Here is a 26507-nt window from a genome sequence, read left to right as displayed (position 1 = left end):
TTGCCATGTCTTACCTATATGAAAAAAGTTTTTTGTCTATGGTTGCGCTAAAACTAAATTAAGGGATCGGTCTTTTATCACTTGAAAACAATTTCCTTTTGTGTGTTTCTAACATAGATCCACGTACGAAGAAACTGTTAAGTGAAAAACAAACACAACCATCTAATTAATTTGTTTTTTTAAATGCGAACTTATAAGTACACGTGTAAATAATAGTAACACGTTTATAATAAATGAACTTTTTTCTCATAAAATGGTTTCATTATTGCTTACATGTAGTTTTAGGCAAATTCCACGATCCCTTTCATATAATAGTGATTCTCAGGTTGAGAAATGTTGCTGTTGGTGATTGACTGATGTGAAAGTATCATTAAAGCCCAAATTAAAGAGAATGACTAAGGCTTAATTTGTAATTTTATCTTTGTCCCGCTATTTAAGTATTATCTCCTTATCTGATGTATTACAGTTATGTATATTCATTGTTAATGCAAGTCATTTTTTGGAGTTCAACCACAAACAGTCAGAATACAAAGAAAGATTTTTCGTGTCCATCCATGACATTCGTGAAAAATCCAGCTGTAGACATTAAATATACTAACATTTCCTAGTATTTATTTATATAATTACATTTTTTTTCAAGTCCAATCCACCTAAATTTATAACTTTATCGGGAAATCACAACTGCCGTAGAGATGAATTTTCGTTTCCACTGCACAGAACTGCTGCTAAAATATATAATAAACTTCTAAAACATTGATTTTATTAACAATTTCAAAAATATCTGTTGAAATTTATAAAAGAGAAAAGCTATTATGCAATAAATGGATTTTTGACAGACAACAAATATTACGGTTGTACAATACAAACAAATAAAACCAGAAATCAGCAACATAAGAAACTTAAGAGAACTGTAAAGTAGACTAGCAATTGAAAGGTGCCACGGTCAGATAAAATTCACAATTATTGGTAATTACATCTTCATCAGTAATGATAACATAGCCAGCCAACTAACTGCAAGTACCCACATATATTAGTAGTAAACATATACATCTTATTTACAAGTATCAAAATTCATTAGATAAAAGCATGATGCAGAATCTGGTAAATTGCAGTATGATTTTACATACTTGCCAACATTCTACAAAAATCATTACTCCATCATTACATCAGACAGCAACTCTCAACATCCAAGCACACAATAAAAAATAAATGCAACAGAACATACAGAGATGTAAGGACAATGATTATGGATAAGATAATTCTGGAACAAGCCAAAAAGACGCTAAGAAATCTAAACATTGGCTTTATAGGCTAGCTCCAACCATTTGACTCCATTCCATTACAGGCTATTTGACATACTATATATATAAAAATAATCTCCTAGCTTTTATCTTCAGTCATTCGACTGGTTTGATACACCTCTCCAAGATTCCCTATCTAGAGTGTCAGTTGTTTCATTTCAGTATACCCCCTACATCCTACATCCCTAAAACTTTGTTTTACATATTCCAAATGTTGCCTGCCTAAACAATTTTTCTCGTCTACCTGTCCCTGCAATATCAAAGCGCCTACAGCTTAACTATATTTTTCCACATGCTTCTTTCTTCATCAATCTGCCGCAACACCTTTTCTTTTCTTCTCGGATCTCCGATCATCCAAGTTTCACTTCCATATAAAGCTAAGCTTCAAACATACACTTTTAAAAATGTTTTCCTGATGTTTAAATTAATTTCTGACTGAAAGCTCATTACACATGTGAAATTTGGCATTTTATATTGTTCCTATTTCATCAATCTTTAGTAATTCTACTTCCTAAATAACAAAATCCTTCTACCTCCATAGTCTTTTCACATCCTATTTTTATCCTCAGTGGTCCATCTACTTTATTTCTACTGCATTTCATTACTTTCATTTTGTTCTTGTTTATTTTTATGCAGTAGTTCTTGCATATGAGTTCATCCATGCCAATCACTGTTTCTTCTAAATCTTTTTTCTCTCGGCTAGAATTATTATATTATCAGCAAATTTTAGCATCTTTATCTTTTCATCTTGCACTGTTACTCCAGATCTAAATTGTTATTTAACATCATTAACTGCTAGTTCTATGTAAAGATTAAAAAGTAACAGGATAGGGAACATATCCTTGTCAGACTCCCTGTTTTTATTACTGCTTCTTTCTTATGCTCTATGATTATTACTGTTGCAGTTTGGTTCCTCTAAATGTTAGCGATTGTTCTATCTCTATACTTGAACCCTAAATTTTTTAAAGTGCTTAACATTTTCTCCAATCTACATTATCAAATGTCTTTTCTAAGTCTATAAATGCCATTTATGTCAGTTTTTTTCTTTAATTTTCCTTCTACTATTAATCTAAGCACTAAAATTGCTTCCCTTGTCCCTGTACGTTTCCTGAAACCAAATCAGTCTTCTCCTAACACACTTCTTCCACTCTCCTCTCAATTCTTCTGTACAGAATTGTAGCTAAGATTTATGATGCACAAGCAGTTAAGTTAACTTTTTTGTATTCTTCACATTTATCTGCTCCAGCTTTCTTAGGTATCATGACAGTAACACTCTTTTGAAGTCTGACAGAACTTCCCCTTTTTGTAAATAACTTTACCTTTCTTTACTTTACTTTTTGTTTAACTTGTGTACCCACCAGTTAAACTCTCCTAGTTATCAAACTTCTACCAACAGCTATGTCCACTTGGAAATCCCAGAATTTCTTCTTCACAAAAAGTGATGACTGATGAAACTGATATTAAACAGAGCATTTTCAAGGTGATTTCTTGTGGTTTTGCCTGGCATTAACCCAGTCAAGACAGCTCTTGAAACAGTTCTCTATACCCTCAATTATATTTTTCATGCTGACTATCAGTAGCTATTTGAGACCACCAGAACACAGCTAGACCAACCAATGACATTACATAGCCAATAAATACAAGATTATGCATGTGGAAAGAGTAAAAGGTAATAATGGCTTTATTTAAGCAATTACAATTAAAGACAACTTACAAATATCTCAAGAAATAATAAAACATTCAGATCAATCTTAACCCTGTGATACAGCTGCTAGAAATAGATGCAACATGTAAAAAATTGTGTAGGAGATTAACATTATGCCACCCACTGACCAAATACTGTTACACAGAATCATTAGGTCTGGTTATTGAAAGAATATGCTGAAATTGAAAGATTTATCCTGATGATTTAATATGAAGCGACTAACACCAGGAATCATCAGAAATGTACAATACATAACATCATTCATATCTGTATCAAAGGAAAATAATGTACAACAGAAATAACAAAGAAAATTTGAAAAACATTCCTGTAACTGAAATAATAAAAATATTTGGCACTACCTAGAAATGGAACACATCATTCACCTTATTGTCTTATTTACTTCTGAACATCTTAAAACTTAACTACCAAACTCAAATTATTCACTCCATCCAAGAAACTTTTTTTTAGATTTCTTATACATGGTTTCTGCTGATATATTTAAATAATAAACAATTTTTTTAATCACCTTAGCAAAAAGATTTATTTTCTCAAGATCTTTCAGATTTTTTCAAACCATCATCAGGAGATTAAAAATATTATTATGTATCAAAAATTAAAATGAGAATACAGTCATGACTGTTAGAATGTCAACAGTATAATGAAGATAATATGGTGAATTCTGGTGGAATAAAATATAATTAAAGGAAACCATATTATAAAATATGATAAATATTTATAATTTATTTTTTTACTTATCGGGCAAAATTATTGTTGGTTAACAGATTAAACAATAACTGTCTCTTAATTTACCATAAGACTTTTGAAAAGCTGTTAAAATGTTATTCACTTGCGATTTAGCAGCTAATGGTTGCACACTAATCAATACTACTGCATAGCATAGAAAAAGTAAACATGATTCTTTTTTTTTAATATATTTTTGTATTTACATAAAAATACCATTTATTACCGTAAGTTTCTCCATTATCAGGAATAACAACTACTATCAATTCCGCTCCAAAATCTTTATAGACTTCTAGTTCTTTAACAATTTCTTCTTTCCTCGCAGAAGGTTTTATCACCAAATGTTTTATATTTGGTTGAGGATGAATGGAAACTCCAACTTCCCTTCCTATTTTTTCCATTTCACGAGCAAATTTCCTGTGAAGTACAAGTCAAAGATCAACATTTACCCTTGATTACTTTAAAAATTAAGTCAATAAATTAATGATTAAAAATTTAAATTTTGATAATGGTAAGGTTTTCTTTACTAAAACTCTCAAGGATATTCTGTGTAGAGCTCGAAGTAAAGCGATAGGAGGAATCACACTGGTGCTAAAACTGTAAGTTGAGTTAGCACCAACACTTCACTGAGGGCCACGTCAGAAGAGTCAAAATCTCAGATAATGGCGTTTCTTTTAAGAGTCAAACCTCAGAAATGTTTTGCAAGTCAGAAAACTGATGAAAAGCAGACCACATTGTAGTAGATGTTGCTCCTGATTACTCTTTAATGAGTGTTGTTTTTTTAATTTTTCATGATTCATATTTATAATTTAAAAATCCATTCACTAACCACATATTTATTAATAATACCAGCAATTTTATATTATGGCAATATATCAAGCTACAATATAGCGTTACAAAAATTCTCATTTAAAAAAGGATGAAATCAAAATAGAGTTAATACTAAAATTATTTCAATATTTATTTACGTAATTCATATTTTGATAAAATAATTTTTTTTATATTACAAATCTTACAGTATTTTTAACAAGAAAAAAAAAATTGACAATTACTTTATATAAAAGGCAATTAAAACAAATTTTACACCGTAACATAAAAGAAATCAATTATGTAGATATTTCTACGTATTCAAGAATAGAATTTTCATAACTAATTTGTTCACAGTGTTGTAGAAGCTGTTTAACTAAAATGGAGAAAAAACAGAAAGCAGCATTTCAATTGAGCATTTGCATAGCTCAAATTCAGTTTGAATTAAAATCCTACCGGTTCCCTTTTTCAAAATATCACAAAAACCTTTTTTTCGCATTTTATCACTTGCAGTTGGAAAAGCGAATGGATATGCAAATATGACTGGACCGATTGTATTACTGTAAAATCTTTGTATTAATATGAATTATATAAGTAATTATTGTCAATATGACAACAAATATAATAACTAATTTATCTTACTAATAAATAAAGTTTTATTAGTAGTGATCTAGAACTATGTAGATTTTTAAGGATTTCAAGACATCTGTAGCTTCAAATGCTTTGTGTAGTTTGTTTATGTGCTTATCTAGCTCTTTACTATCTGTAGAAGAAACTTTCTTTGTACAAAAGTAACTGCTCATAATTCTGTATATTGCTTTGACTGCTGAAACATACAACAATCTCAAAGGCCCAAAGTCACCATAGATCTCCACAGCAAAACGTTTATCGGCCTCATTCAGTAATACTCTGAAGGCATTTCCTTCAAAAATGTCTTCCTTATAATTACGGAATGAGCTTTAACTTAAGACAGACACACCAAAGCCTTTTCACAACTTACAAGAAGAACCAAACATTCCAAAACAAATGATTTATATTCCCTTGTAAAATATGTAGTTTAGGAATAATGCATTTCTGAATAACATAAATGCTTGTCAAATAATGATGGATTAGCAATGTTGTGGCAAAACTTAGCAACATTTTTATTTTTGCTCACGGAACAAAACACTGATGTTACAATTCACTCAATTAAATGAAACAATAAGGGCATGAAAATATTGCTGTTGCTGTTTGCTAAACACTGTGATTAAAATTTTGATATCCAATACAAACTTGAATGAAATGTTGTTTATGTTAGTCAATTTGAATGGCAATTTAATGTTGTCTTTTATATGAAGAACTACCCACAATAAAAATCAATCTATTGACACTCATTAGCACACTTTTATAACCTGTTGTTCCAACCTTTCAATTTGTATTTCTGCACATACTCTCGGATTCTAATGAATCGGTCCACAGAAAATTATTGGAGTAAGTACAAAATAAATCTGCTGGATGAAACATCTTACTCATGGCAGCCATGTTTATTTTTCAATCCATTATAGCTTCATAAATATTAATTTTATCAAAATGCATGTTTGCTAAAATATTAAGCCTTTTATTTTGAACAAAATGACATTTAATTTTTAAAAATCAGTTAATAAATAGCAGAGTATGGCAGAAAATGATGTAATTTTGTATCTATTTTCATGTCCTCCACTTTACGTTCAATTCGATTAAATATTGTTTTTATTTATTGTTAATTTTGCTATTGTAAATTAGTATCAAATTAAGTAATAATTTTCTCACAATATTAGATCTAATAATTATAAAAATAAAACAACTCTGTATAATCTTATGTTAATTATTGTAGAACATTAGGTGTAATTTTTTTAAAAATAAACAGTTAACTATTGTTAAAAGTAATAAGAGATGTCCAAACGTCTTTTAGGAAACCTGTTTTCATATAGTTTTTTTGCTTCTGTCCTGTTGCAGTTTGCTAAACCATACATTAAATGCATGTCACACATTTCCATAAAAGGATATTCACTCCATGATGATAAAACAACGCAACTTATAAAATAAACCAACAACACTGAATTTTAAACAAAACACTCACAAGTAAACAACGAGTTTAAATTACTTTAAAATTATATGGTTTTATTTTTAAATAATGTGCATGCGTTTTAACATTATTGACATGATCGTCAGCAGTAATAGTCACTGTGAAAAATTATTCAAAAGTAAAAATTAACATTAGCTGTTTTACTATCATTTTAAATTAAATTTTATTGCGAGAATTATTACTTAATTTGATAATAATTTACAATACCAGAACTAACAATAAATAAAAACAATAATATTTAACTGAATTGAATGTAAAGGATATGAAAACGAACACAAAATTGCAACAATTTTCTGCTATAACTTGGCTATTTGTTAACAGATTTAAAAAAATAAAATGTAATTTTGTTCAAAATTTTGAACAAAATAATAAAATTTGAACAAATAACATACATTTTGATAAAACTAATATTTATGGAGATACAATGGTTGAAAAAATAAAAATAAGTCCTGATTTTTTGCTAATTTTAAAACTTCATTACCAAAACATTTACCAAATATTAATGTGATTTTGTCTATCCGAACTTGAGAAATAAAATTTTTATACAAAAATAACAAATGTTATTTTTGTATAAAAATACAGGGAAAGGAGTGAAAGAAAAAATGCCATATTTCCTAAGAATATTTTTTGTTTTGGTTTATTTTTACAAGTAGAATCCGAAAAATATACCCAGCCCAACATTTTATAAACACTCTATATCAGATTTAAAAGTAATAAAATAAAAATCATACGCACATGTCCATTTGTTTGCCCAACTTTAAGTGATAAAATACAATAAAAAATTTTAGTGATATTTTGAAAACGGAAACAGATAGGATTTTAACTAAAATGGCTTTAATTCAAAGCTATGTAAATCCAAAAATCAAACACTGCTTTCAATTTTCTTCTGCATTTAATCCTATCACAACTTCTACAGCATCATGTTATCTGTTATTTGAATTTATATCGAACATTATGTAACTTTTAAATTACAAAGCGTTTAAGTTTATATAGTAAGGCCACGTCATGTAGTAATTTAGTTTAATTTAATTTTAGGTTACGAAACATGAAGTTAGTAATAAAATTATTACATAGAAAACTTACGTAACATAAAATACATGATTTTATTGAAAACTATGAAATAACAATGAAATTCTGTGATATTTTCTATAAAATTAATTATGCAGGCAGAAAGTAACAGAACGACCTAATCACTTATGCGATTTTCATATGCATGTAGCCTCATATTCCAATTTAGTCTTTTCATTTTAAAATATATTAAATAATTTACTTGTAAACAGATATATATGTATGTAACATTATTTCCTATGCTCATTGTTGTATAAATTATATTGATAACGGGCTGTACACTGTAGCAGAATAATGGACTGTAGTATACATAAAATAATTACACACTGATTGATAACTAAATATACTATATTTATAAGATTAACAATATTAAACTATATTATTATGATGCAGAGGTCGTACTGGCGTGCATGCTTCCTCTTTCACTGTCGAACTCCGTTTGATCGTATGCAGAATGTTCTTAATACTAAAGCTGCCCATAGGCAGCGCTGAGTGTCTGATTATAACCCAAACATATATTATTTTTAATTAATAAATAAAATTAACTTATACACTATCAATATTATTAATTACATAATTCATTAAAAAACGACTTTTGTTTTACATAAAGTAGTTCACAATCATGGGTGTGTCAAACTAATTTAGTAAATGCTTTGTTTCCAACATGATGTGGTACTCAGTAATTCTGAGTTACCACAGTACTGCAACGATCTAAATGTCAAAAGTCATTAAAATGAATTTTATTACATCACAAACAGGGCTTTTACATATCTCTCAGTATAAACACCGATCAGCTTATCTTGAACATAAGTAAAATATCACTTATCTTTTGAAACTTTTATGACATCCAGACCATTACTTACCTATTTGCACTGAAATATTTTTAATATTTATGGCAACTGAACATTTTACAAGACCATCCACATCCATCAGAATCCAATGTGAAAAATAACCATACAAATATACCATGATTATTTTTGGTTAAAAATAATGGGCAGATCCTTTAAAATTCTAGCTGTGCAGCAAAGAACAAGACAATTACTCACTTGCAAAAACATGTTTAATGCCGTGATAAAAATAATTAAAGAAAAATATTTAATAATCAAATTAAACGGTTAAACTTATTAAAATTACATTATCAATAAAATCAGGTCATAGTATTAATTCTGATTAAATACACTACCATTAAAAGATCTGCATCAGTTTCTTTCAGTTCAAAAATTTACAAATAGAAACTTATAACCTGCAGTTAAAGTAAGAGTATATTAAGTTTTATAAGTACATCTTTTAACTGTAAGTAAGCAAGTAAGTCAGTGAGTGAGTGAGTAAGTAATACTTTCCAAATGGATTAGCTGTTAACTGAATATTCAGTTTTATAATGAATTTATATTAAGTATAGCGAATAAACAGTACAGTTTTACAAAAAAATTATATTACATATTTGTTAAAACAAAGGTCTTATGTACTTGAAATATTAACTCGATAAAAATCATATAAAACAAAATGAATAATTTAGAACAAGGTTTCCCAAACATTTTTGATTCTTGGTGCCCTTGCTGAATCCAGATTTTACGAAAGTGCCCAATGTCAAATTTGCTACAATTTGACAAATTTTACCACGGGTTAGGTAAAAATAAATAAAACCCACTTTAGATCTGAAAGAAAATGTAACTGAACAACAATGAATTGAAAATAGAAATAAAATTATAATAACTGTATATATTTCATGACAAACTGAAATTGAAATAAAATTATGAAATTGTGTTTACAAATTTTGGGAACCACTGACTTAAAAAGATTACAAATACGCTTACATTAAAGAATCTTCTCTTGTTCTAAAATCCAAATTCAAAATACACCAATTTCTTAAAGAAGTGCCTTTCAAAAATTTTCCAGCTCTCCAGACTGCTTTTAATGGTCTTTTTTCTTCCTTTTCACAATAAAAAATATATCATTTCATTAACATTTCACTTAAAACAATATATTTCTTACTTAAAAAAAAATTGGATAAATTAAAATTAATCTACTCAGTGAATGGCATTGTATATAAATCAGAATGACTATGTATGGATTTTCACTTAAAGCTCTTGGATCGATGAACTAATCTAATTGATTCTTTACAACTTTGAGAAAAATTTTATGCACAAGTTTATCTAAACCTCCACAATGACATTAAAATTAGATGCATGTTATTTAAAATGTTTTACAGTGTAATCCTTTATGTAGTAGTATTATTCTAAGTCTATGACTGAATCACGTGCAAGAGAAAGTTATGCAGTTCCTGCAAATTAAACTTAGAAAATAGAAATTTCTTGTATCAACATCGTCGGGTTGAAAGTTCTTAAGATATTTAAAGAACCCTGAAAAATAGAGTATATTAAACACTATTCTAAATCAAGAGTACATTTTATTTCACAGCATCATTTATTATGTATAGTAACACTATGCACTACAAAATAATGTGGTCTATAAATAGCTAAAAACATGCATGTTTAATTTTTTTTTTTTGTAAGTAAAAAAGGTTTTGATTTCAAATTTTTGTCAATTTTCTGATTGGGTCTGATTTTCATTTATACAGATAACGCCTAAGTGGCATAACATGCCGACCATGTTCTTCATACCCTTTTGTTAAGTAAGACATGCTGTTCACAAACATTCATATATTTATAATTTTTTTCAATACTATTACTTCTCATAATTTTATATTTCTTTGAACAGGTTGAACCTACCATTGAGAATATTTTTAATAAAGAAAATTAAAGGTGTAGATGTCACAACAATTTTTTTTCTCTATACATGTTATTATAACCATATATTGATCACTTTTTTTTTTTTTTTTAGAATGTAAAAACACAAAGTTTGCAAATGCTGAATAGAATTTGACTTAGCGCTATGAAAAAAAAAAAAATGAATGTAACTACCTGACAGCACTGGTTAAGACAGTAATGCTGAATTTATGAATAGTGTTGATTCTTATTTCAACAATAAACATTCATCAGAATTTATATTAACACTACAATTCATAATTATACACAATGATATGAAGTAAGGCTGAAATATATACTTATAAATGAAAATAGTAATAAGAGATCAAATTCTCCCACTATTCTGCCAACGGTCATGATGCAGTTTCAGGACTTATAGTTAGTTGACAAACAGTTCATTAAATTGAATAATATTAAAAAAATGAATATTTATAAGTTATATTTTTTAAGCGTTCAAAATTATATTCCATGAAAATTCATTTTGATTTTCTTGAAACAGATTTGTTTTCGAATAATTTCTCAAAATTATATTATATGTAATTTTCTTTTAAGTTTCTAAATGTATAATCCAAACATAAGAAATTATGTTTTAAAAATTTTATCAGAAAATAATGGATATAGTGCGGAGATCCAACATTTTGAAATCCTTCAATTAAAATATAACACTCTTAAAAAGCATTTGTTCTATGAGTAGCGATTACAATAACGCAATATGATGATTTCAATTTATGGTAAACTTGAGAAATTCTTTGGGCAACAAAAAATAACTGGAAAATAAAAAATTTTTGAACCTGTATTTACAAGCATTTTTTATTTTAACTTATAATGCTCCTAAAGTATATACATTTCCTCACAGGACACACTTTTATAAAAAATGTATCAATAGCTACCCCTCGCAGCTTTGACGAATAATAAATAAGTCTTAGATTTGATGAGAAAGGGGTAAAATGAAAGCCTTTTGGTGAAATGTTATCACATAAAAACAACTGCAAATGCATCACCAATAATGCACCGACATTCACATATTATTATTGACCAAAGTTCCATTTATCAAGCAAATGTAGTATACATGTATGGTGATAAGAGCTGAACCCATTTAATAATGTCTGAATTATGAAGATTTAAATAAAATAATAATAATAATATCCTTATGTAGCTAAACTCTCTCTCTCTCTGAAATATACAATCTAAGTTTCACATCCAGGGCAGTAAAACAGCTGTTATACATTAAATTCAAGTATAGCTAGGCAATAATGTGACTTGCTGATATTTCAGGAAATGAAAGCACATAACTAGATGGCATAAAATAGTTCAAAATTCAGATATAATCCCTATTCAAGTAGCAGATGTCAAAAATTGCCTAACCAATATCATCACAAACACTTGGAACAAAGAATGGAGAAGATTAAACACCAAATTGAATGTAATCAAAATTACTTTTATGTTGAAAATCGATATGAAACCGATGGCATCAGGTACAATGGCACTGACAAGACAGAGTATCAGTCACTACAAATAAAATATTCAGCATTCATATATGCTTACTGACAAAGAAAGACCGATGTGTATTGTATGTGAAGCATCTACTTGAAGAGTGTACAATGCATGAAAACTTCAGAAAAGAGGTAGAGATTAAGAAATGATATTACAGCTGATTTGGAAAACTGTAAAGAAGAAACAACAATAACCTTCATACCAGCAGATTTCTAACCTGTTTATAGTAAGCCTTCAGCAAAATATTTATGTTATGTTTGACTGCAGTTCATTTTTGTAAAGATCCTTTACACCTGAGTGTAAGATTTTTTTCTGACAATTCATGTAACTTACTTAGTTTTATTAAATATTATGTTTAATTTTCTGTTTTATTCAAATGTCAGGGCCCTATACACCCTTTTATCTGACAATCCTAGTGGTGATTTTTCTTTACTTTTAAACAATGTGATGAGGGCTAAAGATCTTAAAGATGATGCCCATGTAATTAAAAAAATTATTATTTTTTAAACCCAAGCTATCCAATCCATCTGCAGCACAGACAGAAAGCAACTCTCCAGTGTGAGAAAGTAAACAATTAAGGCAGTAGAAACAGTTTGATGCTTTTGTATGTTGTCCGACGTACAGAATAAAATTTATAAAGTATTTAACAGCTAAATTACAATAAGGTTCCACCATGTCATACTTATTAACAATAGTTATTCTGAGACATCTGACAACAGATGTGCAGTTGCCTACAATTCTAAATTTATACTTACAATTTCTAGCACTTGTACTTTCAGGCCAACAACCATAATAAGAATGATACTCTCACCTTTCAATATTTTTCGAAAACAATATCATAAAACATCTGACATTTTATTAAGGTTGACAGTTCAATAATTGATCGGGGAATTTTTTCTCCATCTAAGCAATAAATTTCTGTTAGATTCTCTCAATGAAATCAGCTGTGTGTGTAAGCTCTTTCTCTATTCCACATTATTGATGAAAATTTGAAGTTTCTCTGGGCTAGAGATTTGTACAGCAAAGAGCAACTATATAAAAAAAAAAAAAAAAAAAAAAAAAACCGATACTCCCAAAGCGGCGACCTATGATCACTTGATCAATCCAAGGTTCCTCCAGCTTTGCTTACAATAAAGCAGATGCTGCTTTATTGTTGGTTAGAAATAACAATAGCAACTAGATTGGAAAATCAACACATTAGATTGGGGAAAACAAACCCCTCTACAGACTCCAATCTGTCTTCTGAAGCATGTTAACTTCCTTTTACCCACTACCAGGACTCCACTTCCGGATTAACAAATTACAGGACAGCTCTAAAAACAATGTAACATCTGGAAAAGTAATTGCAACTATTAAATTCATTACTTAACCACGTTTCAGTAAATTTAATTACCTCATATTGACAGTATATAACCATAAGGTACACTTAACATTCTGATAAAGTTATCATTACCCCAAATTATTGATTTGGGGTCAATCCACAGGCTATCCTCTGCTGGCAGTCTTTCAACACACACTGAATATTGCTTTAAAGAACCATACAAGAGCTAAAAGAACACTTCAGGACATTTCCCAGGATCAGCAGATGAAATGTGAAAGGAATTATATCCTCATATTTGATCTTGCTTAGTACAATCCAATGATTTTAGTTTTAGGGATTCAAAAGATTCTATAACATTACAAGAGATAATTTGACCACCTGCAGGTGGTCGAAGCGAGTTATGAACAAATCTTTCATTTTTGCTTTCACAGATTTAACCTTCTTCACTTTTCATCTACATTCTTCCTTGAATTAAATTTCTTTTCAACCATTTTCACTGGCTCAACATTTTTCCTCTTTCTGACATCTGTAAAACCTGGAAGTAGAGCTATTATCCAAGACTGGATTATTATCATAGTTACAAATTTAAAACTAAAACCAGTCTCTACATAAACATTATTAAAGGAGGAACTAGAGTTGTCAGCATTTGAGTACAACTTGGATTCATTCAATTCATCGATGATGAATAAAGAGATGGATTTTTTTAACTATGTTTGATATCTACAGTAAAAATCGTACATTTTTAACAATAGCATTTTGTTTAAGAATGTTACTTTTAATTTAAAATTTTCCTTTCCAATCAGTGCTAAATCATCTCCTAGCACTGAAACCTCACCCTTAAATGACTAATAATTAAATCAGAATTGTCAATCAACGCATGCAACTCTCTGATAAGTTTATAGAACCAATTCCACTTAATATCTGGCATAATCTGTTCGGTTTCATTGATATTGTCAAAAGCATCATCCATTCTACTTTTACTGGTTAACGTTTTCAACTCTGGTAAGATCTAAAAGATTGAAGTTTGTAATATTACTCAACAGCCTTGTCACATTATTAGTCCTGACCGCAGAACCCAATTTTACTTCTTTCAATAGTATCTTCATTACAAATAATCCTCATTTTCGTGAACATAAAACATTTGTAGGAAGATTCTTTACACAAATTTTATTAGTAACTGATAATTTTTTAATATGAAAGAAGCAATCTCTAAAAACAAATAAAATATTTCAACAATTTCTGCTTATCAAAAAGGCACTTAATGTAGAGTGCATAGGAAACAACTACTGGTCTCTAATGTAAAGTCTTTTTAAACAAGTTAAAATTTATAACCTAAAAAACTACAAACTGAAGAAAATAAAAATATGTAATGTTTAAATAAGTAAATATTAATAAAACAGAAGGAAGAAAAAATACAACTAATAATTAATTTCATGGTTTAGGGTGGCTGAAAGTGCTTTTTATCCTGTCAAGGAAGACAAAATAAATTTTTTTTAATATATAAATAAGGCCTAGTGTATCAATTAGGAAAATAATCATCCAAAAATTAAATAAGAAAAATACGCTGAAAAAAATTGTAAGTGAAAAGATAAAATAATGAACTAGAGAGAAAACAAAGAAAAATGTTTCTGAGACTCAAATGCTAGTTAAAAACAGGCATTCATATGAGTATCGCTAACCACTCAGCTACCAAGAGATTAAAAAATCAACTGGGCAAAACTGTATTTAAATAATCACCATTCAAGTTATTTAGCAGTAACAAACAGTACAACCATAGAGTAAAACTTTAACATTACACAAATAAAACAATTTTTTCTTTACAAAATGCTCTAGAAAAAAGACTGGTGAATAACAGGAAGTTACATGAAAAAAGATAGATGTTTGATAAGTTAAAATAAGAATTAACATTAAATAAAATTCTTAATAATGTCCAAGATCAAGATTAGTCAAATGTAACAATAGTATTATATCAAAATATAAGCAATAGATTAACCTATCAAAATCTAATATACTAATTAGAGAATATTTTTTTGTACATTGAGCAAGTTTTAATCTATTCAGTTGACATAGTCGATTTACAATCATGATCATGTTCAACTTTTGTTTGTGTTAGGTTTAAAGTAGAATAACTGATGTATGAATAATTAAATTTTTCTGTAAAATTTAGGGGAAAACAATCACAGAAACATTTAAAATTTCATACGCTAGAAGGGCAAGAGACCAGACAAGCTATTCTTGTGTTAGAAGACAGCCTTGTTCAGTCTCTCACCATTTAAAATCGACAATCAAATTCAAAATTTTTTGGCAGTAGATAAAACTGGTGTTTAGATGTTAGAAGAAATGGCAAGAGTCAAAAGACAAACAGAACAAATATTTTACAAGGCGTGAAAAAGAGTACAAAGTGTACACATTTTGTTGATTTTTAATGCCGAAACAAAAACCAACATGTTAAATGCCGGATGGTCAATGACAAAAGAAATCTTTTAAACTGAACCAAAACAGGTAATGAAAGTTAGCACCTCATGTATGAGTCAACTGGAAACAGTAAATGGTGTAAGTGATAATACGATATGATTATCTAAATTAGACATCAGACCATAGCTCATAGAAAAGGTTCTTGTTGCTTCTGCTTGACAAAGTTCTGGCTCATTCTTTAATTTCTATTTCCTTGTTTCGGTAAAAAGATGAATCTGTTGCCCAAGAACTGGCTAACTTTTTTCCAAAAATAAAGACTGTGATGAAAGAGATGAGAAATTTAAGGATATCTTATCAATACAGAAAACTATGACAAGCGAACTAATGTGATTCCAAAGGAAGCATTTTCTTTAATGTTCAACTTGATGTATGAGCAAACTCAAAATAAACATCGACAACTATAATGAATAAAGATTTTAATAAATAAATATGTGAAATCTGTTGTGATTTTTAATGACCTTTGTTTAGAACTGATACACTGCATATTGTTAAGTAGATGGGATATTAGGAAGATAGTAGAGTATAGAGAATATATCGAAAGTAAGAGATATATCTACAGGATCCCATATCTATCATAACTATTATATTTTTTAAATGTTACAATTCAAAGAATATGTAATATGAGAATGTCAACAGATTTCTCATATTCAGTTTTCTAGAGGCAAATCACAATATGTACAATCTTTCAAATGACTCAAAATAACAAAAAAATTAAATTAACAGCAATTCCTAACAATCTACATAAAAGGTCTGTAAATAAAGTAATGAGACTGGTTCAGAAAAAATGTTTTATTTACAATCCAATTATACATGGACTATCACCTTTGAAATAGTTCCCTTGAGAAATCATGCAATGTTTCAAACAGTTTTCCCACTATTCATAGCACTGTTGGAATTCAGAAACCGGAATATCCTTCAGATGGTCAGTTCCTTTTTTTTATGCATTTTACAATTTTAAACTGGTGTCCTTTAAGGTGGTTTTTTGAAGTTAGGAACAGGAAAAAATCGCAGGGACTCAAGTCAGGTAGATAAAGGTGGTTGAGAAACTACAGGAATGTTTTTCTTTGCCAAAAACTCATTGAAAGTGCAATGTGACAAGGTGCACTGTCATTTTGCAGCATCCAGTTGTCTTTGATGGCTGGTCTGATGCAGGCAAGTCTTTCTGCAGTCTTTCACTTGTCAGTATTTACTCGGTAAACATATTGATTTACAGACTGTCCTGTAGGCAAAAACTCCTTATGGACAATATCATTACTATCAAAGAAACAAATTAGCATGGTTTTGATATCTGATTTGCTTGTTTTTGCTGTAGGTGGTGAATTTGAAGTATGCCACTCCTTGCTCTGGCGTTTTGTTTCTGGTCCGTACTCAAATATTCAAGATTCATCACCAGCAATAACATTTTATATAAAATCAGAATCAGTTTATATTCGCCTTAGAAGATTGCACCACACTTCCACCCTGTTATTTTTCTGTTCAACAGTGAGGTGTTTTGGGAACAATTGTGCATACATTTTTTCATGTTACATTCATTTGTCAAAATTTGATTGACTGTGGTATGGTTCAAATTTAATTGTTCTACAATCATTCTGACAGTTAATTGCCAATCGTACCATATCAAGTCTCTGATTAGCTCAAAATTGTCTCACTTTTTGACATTAATGGTCTTCCAGAGCATGGATCATCTGGAACTGACTACCAGCCATCTGAAAATGGTTTAACCACCTAAAAACTAGGGCTTGTGACAAAGCTATTGACTATAAGCCCTTTTTAATTTTGAAAAGTTTCAGTAGTATTCTCACAGAGTTTAACACAAATCTTGATTGCACAACATTGCTCTTAATTAATATCACTCATTTTTGTAACGCACAACAAAAACTCGTTTTACCAAAAATTTGTTTACGTCTCATGTGGCAACAATAGACTAAAAATATTAATATCTAATATAAATCAGCTGTTCATATAACCATACGTTTATTAGTAACTTTACAGTGTTGCCACTTTGGCTACCAAAAAAAAACTAATCTCATTACTTATTTACAGACTTTATACAACTGAATAGTTCTTCATACAGAAAAATATTTTTACCTTATCATACAGCAAAACAGGAGGATTTAAAATCCTTCCAGATACAGGTGTAAAACGATCTGCAATACTGATGCCGAAATCTCTAACACACGGGTCAGAATTGAAGTCAGCCATTCTAATCTGTAAAAATAATATTAAATTATTATTATAACTAAAATACTATTTTATACATATAAAGATAATTCAGTTGCATTTTTGCAACTTTTCCTTATATTCAATGAAAATATGATGAATGATCATTTTGATTTTCATCCTTATAATGGATTAAACATGTTGAAAAAATGTTTAACACATCTGACCCATCAAAACAAATTTTACATTCTCTTTATAAAAAAGTGTATGAAAACAGGATAGAAATTATAAACAACTTTCCAGATATTAGTCTTCATTGCGATGTGTAAGGCTGCAACAGGTAAATAAACTTTAAAAAAAATAATAGTTACGGTACTACACAACAATCCTAAATCAAATTCAGTTAGGATGTACTATTGTCCACTATCTGCAGATATTAATGTAAGGTTTGTCAGCGGCCCAAGGTAACATGATAAAACTTCCATGACATAAGTATTTTGTATATCCTCTCAATTTTCATAATTTTTATCCTTTTGCCGGTGATTAGTTACATCCAGTATATATCCACAGATTCTATCAGGTAGAAAACTACATAAAAAGACTGCAGCTATATGAAAATTCTTTAAAAAATATTTTCCTTGAACTAAGAAATGGACAAACAAATTTTTCTCAGTAAAGATTACACTATTTGAGCCTCTACTTTCCGCCACTTTTAAAATTTCTGTCTATTATTTTTTTTTCTATTATAATTTTTGTCTATTATATTAAAAGCTGAACTTCTTTTTTAATACCATTTAAGAATAATAATCTTTACTTTGTTAAAATGTAAAGGATATCATACGAGAACAGATAATTTTGAACTGTTCACAGCAAAGCTGTTAATGTCAGGACTGTGGTCTGTTCCCCAGCTGATTCTATTTAGTCACAATGATGTGTCAGTCAGGAATGCATCAAAGTACAAATAAAAACATTGATATGACTACACAAGAAATTTCATAATCTTGATCCAGGTTCTATTGTTTACATTTAAGAGCAAGGGCTGAATATTTTGAAACCACATATTCAGTGTCGATTACAAAGCATCTAGGTCTAATAAAAAATATCTGAATGTCAGAAATTGTTGAACAAACCACCATCAAGCATCAAGAGTATTAACTTAAGATTTGACAAATTTCATCTGTTAAAATTCAGTGGTAATGGAAGTTTTATTTTTGCTAAATAAAATCTTAGTAAAAAATGATAAAAATAAAACTTCCCTCAAAAATCTTTGGGACATTGATGAAATCCACTTTCACATCAAAATTGTAATGGAATTATAAAGCCAGAGTTTTTCAAAAATGGGAATGTGACTTCAGAATAGTATAAAGACGTATAAGTCAGTTAGTACTGATCAATAAATTAAACTATTACCTGATGATAATTCCACATGGTTTCAGCAGGTTGGAGCTAAAGCCTGTAATGGAAAAATCGATCTGCTTTATGAACCGATGTCTTTTAATAAACTATTTCGTGCTCTGGAATAGCAATATGATTAGGCTTGCAGCGATCACCGTATGTTTATATGAAATCTCTTCTTACAAGAATTTAATCTCAAAGACAGAAATCAACATTCACTCATTACTACCTTAACAGATTACTGAACTGAAGGCTAGTCTTTAGTCTAGCCGTTGGAGCAAGTTAGAATGAAGAATATTCCTTCACAATAGCAAGAATGCAATTTCATTCTGTGACAGCGACTGTTCAAGAAACAACTTTCATATTAAATGATTGATACATAATTTTAGCTTCAATTTTCAATTATATATGAATGAAAATAAAAAAAAAAATTTAATTTAAGTAGATATTTACTTTAACTGCTAATTCTCTAAACAATCTATTTTACAAAATATTTAGAAATTATCTCTAAATAAAAATGAGAAAATATATAAATCAAGATTAAAAAAAACTATAATGGTTTTTGTCTTAGCAGATCAATTACAACAAAATCATATACTCACAGCTTCCAGAATCTTTCTTTTTCGTACATCTGCAGGTTGTGCAGCACTTCGAACCATTGACGCTGTTTGATTTTCATTAAGTTTTTTTGCTAAAGCCTGACCTTTAGCAATCGTACATAACTAAAAGGAAAAAACACAATTCTTTTTTAAATAACAAAAGAAACATGAAAATCAAGTTTTTATATCTAATTAAAGTAAATATAAAAGCATGATTTCATATATATTTGTTTAAGGTAAACTGAAAAGTTTAAAAGTTTTATTTAAATTCTGAATTGGAAAATCCGCCAAGGAAACAGTAATATTTATGGTCATGATGAGCCTGACATACAATTAGCAGATTTAATCTTCTCTAAATGTCGGTCACATAATGCGCAATTAATAAGTAACAAATATTTTTGCAAGATTTTTGAACATTTTGTTACATACGAGGATAAATCAATTACTATCCACAATTTACTTATACTTTTGTTTATATTGGTAGTACTGTCGTGTTGCGTAGATGACGCATGCATGGTTTAATTGCTGTTATGTCTATACAGGTTTGATGCTGCCTGCCGTTAACCATGGCTGCTCTGCTTTCTATTTGCACCAAAGAAGAGCAACGTTCAGTGATCCGTTCTTTGGGTCGGAAGGTGTATCAGGGGCCAAAATTCATCTAAAACTTTTGGTACAGTATGGGAACAGTGTGTTGCCACAACGAAGTGTCTACGAATGGATTGAAAAATTAAAAAATGGTCGCACAAGTGTTATGACAAAGGAGCCAGACACGATCGTTTACCACCACAAATGAGGAAAACATTGAATGTGCATGTGACATGGTTTTCTTTGACAGACAAGTAACTATTGATGAAGCGGCACATCGTTTGCAAATTAGTCACGGTTCTGGCTACGAAATCATCCACAACAGAATTGGGTTTCATAAAGTCTGTGCAAGATGAGTCCCAAAAAACAACTCAAACAGTTGCATAAACAAACACGCTTGGACATCTGCCAAAAAGATTTGGATCGCTATGGTAACGAATGGGACATCTTCTTAGACAGAATCGTCACTGGTGACAAAACATGGATCCATCATTACAAGCCCCATAAAGGGAAACCCAGCATAAAGTTTGGCACTCACATTTGTTCCTCCATTTCTGGATATTCTATGCTGGACGAAACCTCTAGAGGACATGCCATATTGATGACACTACACATGTACTGAATTGCTGCTGGGGAAGCGTGAAGACAACACAACCCGTGCTGCCACAAGACGATATATCCCTTTCAGTTCACGAAAATGGCAAAAGTCTAACTTATTTTTTTTGTCGACCTATATCAATTTTTTTGGGATTAACATGAAGGTATAGGTGCACAACTTACAGAGTTGAAGTTTATTCATCTGAACTTCTGTGACTTACTTTGCTATAATGGGACCAATTTCTTTGTAATGTTAATTAATTTTTTTTATAATGCCAATTTGGAAAAAATATAATAAATAACACCAATCTTTTGTACGTAAATATTTGTTTTTCTCTTATATATTTTAATTATCTGATGCTTGTTTACCTATTCTAAATGTTATTATTTTAAATTTTAAACACTTTTAAATTAGAACTCTTAACATTTACAAATAAACTGGCTTCACAATTGGAAAAACAAACAGTCAAACATAAAAATGAATATTTATTTGCTTGCATCCTTACATATTTACAATACTAAATTTGATACTTCTTATGCTACCTAAGTAAACATCATCACACAGCTACATGCAAACTATCACCTGATATCTGGCATTATAGTATTCTCCATGACCAAACAGAACAGAACTTGACAAAACAGAACGGCAAAAGAGCAGAACATATATTTAAATTGGTCTAATTTCAATTGATTAAAGAAAATACAGTATTTATTTTTTGACTATTGAAGCGAATAATTGAAATAATACTCATATAATATAATTAAATTTTCTAGTGAAATTTATTTAGAATTCCTGACACAAAACGTGCATTTAAATAAAGTAAAGAACATATAAGTAATATCAGATTATCTATTTATTATTAAAGTAAAGTAATTTATTTATTAATTTTGTATTTAATCATTCATATTTATCGCATAATGGCAGAATAGGGGAGAACAAATACCCATTATTTTTATTTTGACATTTTAGTTAATTTCTGTATAAATACTAAATTAATGGTCTGAGGTCATAAAATATCATCAGTAGTATCATTTCACTGAATCTGATAAAAGTTATTCTATAAAAAACAATATTTCTATTAACTATATAATTTAAGTTTTTTTGTAATAATTCCTCACTTCTGATGATTATTTTTCGATTGTTTTTTTATTATAACGCAAAGATCTAACTTAAAATATAAAAAATCTGAAGATGTGGCGAACCAAATCTGCAGTCATTAAATAACAAATAAATAAATGTGGGTTTTAATTATGCATAATTGTTAATAGAATACGACAGTATAAAAATTGTAAATAAATAATCTTCTTTGGCCAGACTTATTGCTGAAAATATTCAATACTGCTACATCTTTATTCAAATATTTATTAATCACTTTGTTCATTACCAACCTATTTTAATAAATGTGGGTTTTAATTATGCAGAATTGTTGATAGAATACGATGGTATAAAAATTGTGAAAATGCCACAAGTAGATTTCCTTTGGCTAAACTTAATATGCTGACAATTGTCTATGTTATGAAGACGAAATGAAAATTTAAAAATTAAAATTGAGAATCTGTAATGTGATCACAGGTAGTTTTTTTTCATTTCTTGGAAAAGCATATTCAAATTCGTATAATGACTTAGTGTAATTATTAATCCATAATCTTTCTTATAGGATTTTAAGAAAGCCACCTGCTATATTTTATTGTATTATTTTTTCAAAAACCGATCAAATATTTTAAAAACTCTTTTAGTGCTTGATAGTATTTAAATTTTGTAATTTTACTTACGGTTAAGTTTTTTCAACCTATAACATTCTATGACAATTCTTTTGATGACTAGGTAAAAGTGTTTAAATTTATAACATAGTGTTTTTTTTTATTTATAAGCAAATAGAGTCTATTGGTATTTATACTAAAACCGAAGTGTTTTATCCCATTACTTAAACAGTAGGTATGATTAAAGAATAAAATTAATAATAAACATTTTGTTTCTTCCCCTATTCTGCGATTATGACAAAAAATAAATGACTAAATACAAAATAATTATATATTTAGGGAATTCTAAATAAATTTTATTAGAAAATTTAATAATAAGTATATTATATAAGTATTTCTCTAATTATTCCCTTCAATGGTCAAAAAATAAATACTGTATTTCTTTAATCAATTGAAATTAGACCTAAGTAAATATGATATGTTCTGTTTTGTCATAGAACCGTATTCTCATATTAGATACACAGATACAGACTATAACCTTCTAACAAGTCATCTATTTTTCCTGTAGTTATGTTGCAATCAGGCAAACATCCTGTATGTACCATATACAAAAGCCTACATTCTGAAATGTTATATGACTGATATAAATAAAAATATTAAAGTGGTTGGCGCAAGAGAGTGTAACATTAATCTTTTCATCCAGTTTACAATTACAAAACCAAATATTTATACGCTCCTTAGGAGCTGAATTGTTATTAAATATGAGATGTGTAAAAAATATTGAACTTGCATAATAAAACTTTTATCAATTTATTTACCACTTTACATAGCTATGTCCCCTTCAAAATAGTCCCTATTATTGGTGATGCTTCGCTTTCAATCTTTCTTCTGTTTTTTAAACATTTCTTGGAAACTTAACTTTCTTGGATGGCATGCAGCTGTTGTATCATGTTTTCCTCAGTCTCATTTTATAGTTTCAAAACAACATCCTTTCAAGATTGTTCAATTTAGACAAAAGAGATCTACAGAGTAAAGTGGTGAGGCATGGCACAATTACCTAGTTTTAATTATTAGTTTTGCCAGATGATGGATAAGAAGTGGAGCTTGTATATTTTCATTGTGTAACATACTTGCACAACTATGATTTTCGCTCAGTTCAGGCTTCTTTTAGGGTACAGCATACCTCAAATGATGCCATAAAACTTCCATGTAAAACTCCTTGTTTAGTGCCTGACCACAAGAAACAAATTCAAAATGGGCCAAGCCTTTCAATTCACATTTGATGGGCTCATGTGAACTATTTTTTTGGGTCAGGACGATTCTTTCCCCACCATTAAGATGATTACATTTCAATTTCCATATCACAGCCATAAATCCAACTCTCATTGCTATAATGTTTATCAAAAGGTTTTATTGGCATCAGCATGATGAAGAAGGTTTTTACTGATGTTATTGTGATTTTATCTGATCCTTGATCAGCAAATGCAACACGAATTTTGCAAATGCAAAAGTTTTTCAGTTAAAACTGCATTACCTGATGCTACGCTAACCTCAGTAATGTCTATCACGGTTACGGGGCTAGCTTCAGGAACTGTATCAATGTTATCGTTTGTTGACATAGAAGGTCATCTAAGGTCCGAGGACGTTCATTTGTTACAAATGGTTCATCATTTATTTAATTATTCATTTATTTTTTATTTTATTATTAATTATTTGTTACAAATAGTTCCCTGAATAATTGCTGAAAATTTTAACTGTCTTAAATAAACATTTTTCGGAATTTAAGCAAAATTTAATCCCCAACAATTGCCTTTAAGACCTTTCATTTTCACTTAATTAAAAAACCAACAGTAGCATACAAGTTTTCTCAAACTGTTGTTAGCTCTAAATGAACAATGGGAAAGATGCAATAAAGACCACTGTTCCTGAAAGTTGTCGATTGCTACATTTCAATTGTTGAAAAACTCTCTATGTATCGGTTGGGATCTATTACAGAAGCTTGATTTTTTTTTAATACACCATCATATTGCTATTTTATTTATGCTAAATGTATATGAGGTGTAGCTATTAAATAACAAGACTAATGCTGCTACAGAAGAATTGCGCATGCACCAAATTCATAAGACCGACAGTTGTTTAGTATAAAGCCTTCTCTTACGATTGTTGCCACTCCAGTTTCTGTAGACATATTAGTCTGGTCATGGTCTTTGTTTGGATAACATAAGTGTTTTATTAGAGCAAATAAGTGTCGTAAAATGTCATATAAAACTTTGTCTCCCTTCCAACTCAAAAACGGATAGAAATATTGAAAAAATTGGTTCTTATCCGATCTGACCGTCTGTTAACTATTCTTGTCTTTATTCAACGTCCTTGCTCACTCCACGAAAAAAATAAGAAAAAACTATCCGAATTGCGGAAGAACAAGTCATGGGTTCTTCACCAGGACAACGCACCAGCTTACACTACATTGTCTGTCAAGATCTTTCTAGCCAAGTATAACATACCAGTGTTAGATCCTCCACCTTATTCGCTTCACCTGACACCATGTGACTTTAATCTGTTCTCCAAGGTCAAGTCTACATTAAAAGGAGCATTTCAAATTGTTGAAGCTGTGAAAGAAAAATAGGCACGTGTCATGAAAGAGTTCACAGAAGCCTTCCAGCACTGTTTCAAACTACAGAAAATACACACTAAGCGTTTTAGGGATAGAGAAGAGGGTGTAGATTGAAGGGGATAATAACTAAATATGAATAAATTTAAAATAAAATATTTTATTACACCATTAGTCTCATTATTTAACAGCCACATCTCGCATAGAATAATGACCTCTGGATTCAATACTACAAGAAGTTATTCATTTCCAATGATAAAAATTAAATTTTTAAATAATCTAGTCTTTATACTTCATTATATATTATACTTTATATATCCAAAATGGTAAATAAATAAAAATAAAAAAACTGAACATTCGTGTTTTAAGAAATATTATATTTTTTAATTATTTCCTCCTCTTTATTACCTCTAATTTCAACAGAGATTTTAAAAAACTGATAGTGTCATTTTAAGTCCTTTTATCAAATGCTCACTGCGTAAGAAATAAGGTCTGTAAGATGTAAAAAATACCATCTGGTGGTATACATTCAATTAATTTCAAATTTTTGCTTTATCTAATCTCACAGATTAAAGATCGTGTGCATGCGTGCGTGCATGTGCACACACACATATATATATATATATATATATATGTGTGTGTGTGTGTGTGTGTGGATCTTTTCAAAATTAATTTTTCTACATTTCTAATTGAAAAAAATATATACCTTAATTAAACACTAAACAAAGTTTTCTTCCATTAAACCCAAAAACGCGTTATTTTTTATCCCCAATTTTTGTGTTTTACATCAGATATCTTTAAAACTAATATGGAACAAATATGTTTCTTTGTGATGGTCCGACATGTAAACAAGGCATATTTGGATATCTAAGTCTGAAGTTTTTATACTGATGAAGATACTGTCCGACACTAATATTCTTAGTTCTTTGAGCATCTCCGACTTTTTCAACCAAATCAAATCTAAGGTAGAAAAAGTAAACAAGTAAATATAATAATTAATAAATCATCATATTAATAACCATAACCATTTTAAGAAATCCCCTCCAAAGAAAATCTAAGAGGAGACAGTCTTATTAAA

The 26507-nt window shown here is 29.4% G+C and overlaps 1 protein-coding gene across 1 annotated transcript in view; it reads right to left on the bottom strand.

Annotated features, from left to right (window-relative positions):
* The window catches only part of LOC142317436 (protein argonaute-2-like), a 150429-nt gene that overhangs the window by 107325 nt on the left and 16597 nt on the right, over nucleotides 1–26507 (bottom strand). Inside the window, exons 5-9 of the mRNA XM_075354002.1 lie at nucleotides 26245–26389; nucleotides 19939–20058; nucleotides 17870–17989; nucleotides 9541–9656; nucleotides 3974–4164 (exon numbers count right to left, since the gene is read on the bottom strand). Of these exons, the coding sequence (XP_075210117.1) occupies nucleotides 3974–4164; nucleotides 9541–9656; nucleotides 17870–17989; nucleotides 19939–20058; nucleotides 26245–26389 (692 nt within the window). The remainder of the gene's footprint in view (nucleotides 1–3973; nucleotides 4165–9540; nucleotides 9657–17869; nucleotides 17990–19938; nucleotides 20059–26244; nucleotides 26390–26507) is intronic.

This window comes from Lycorma delicatula, chromosome 1 (genome assembly GCF_047948215.1).
Source record: "Lycorma delicatula isolate Av1 chromosome 1, ASM4794821v1, whole genome shotgun sequence".
Classification (NCBI taxonomy): domain Eukaryota; kingdom Metazoa; phylum Arthropoda; class Insecta; order Hemiptera; family Fulgoridae; genus Lycorma; species Lycorma delicatula.
Note: the sequence above shows the minus strand (reverse complement) of the source record. Positions and strands in the feature narration are given on the sequence as shown.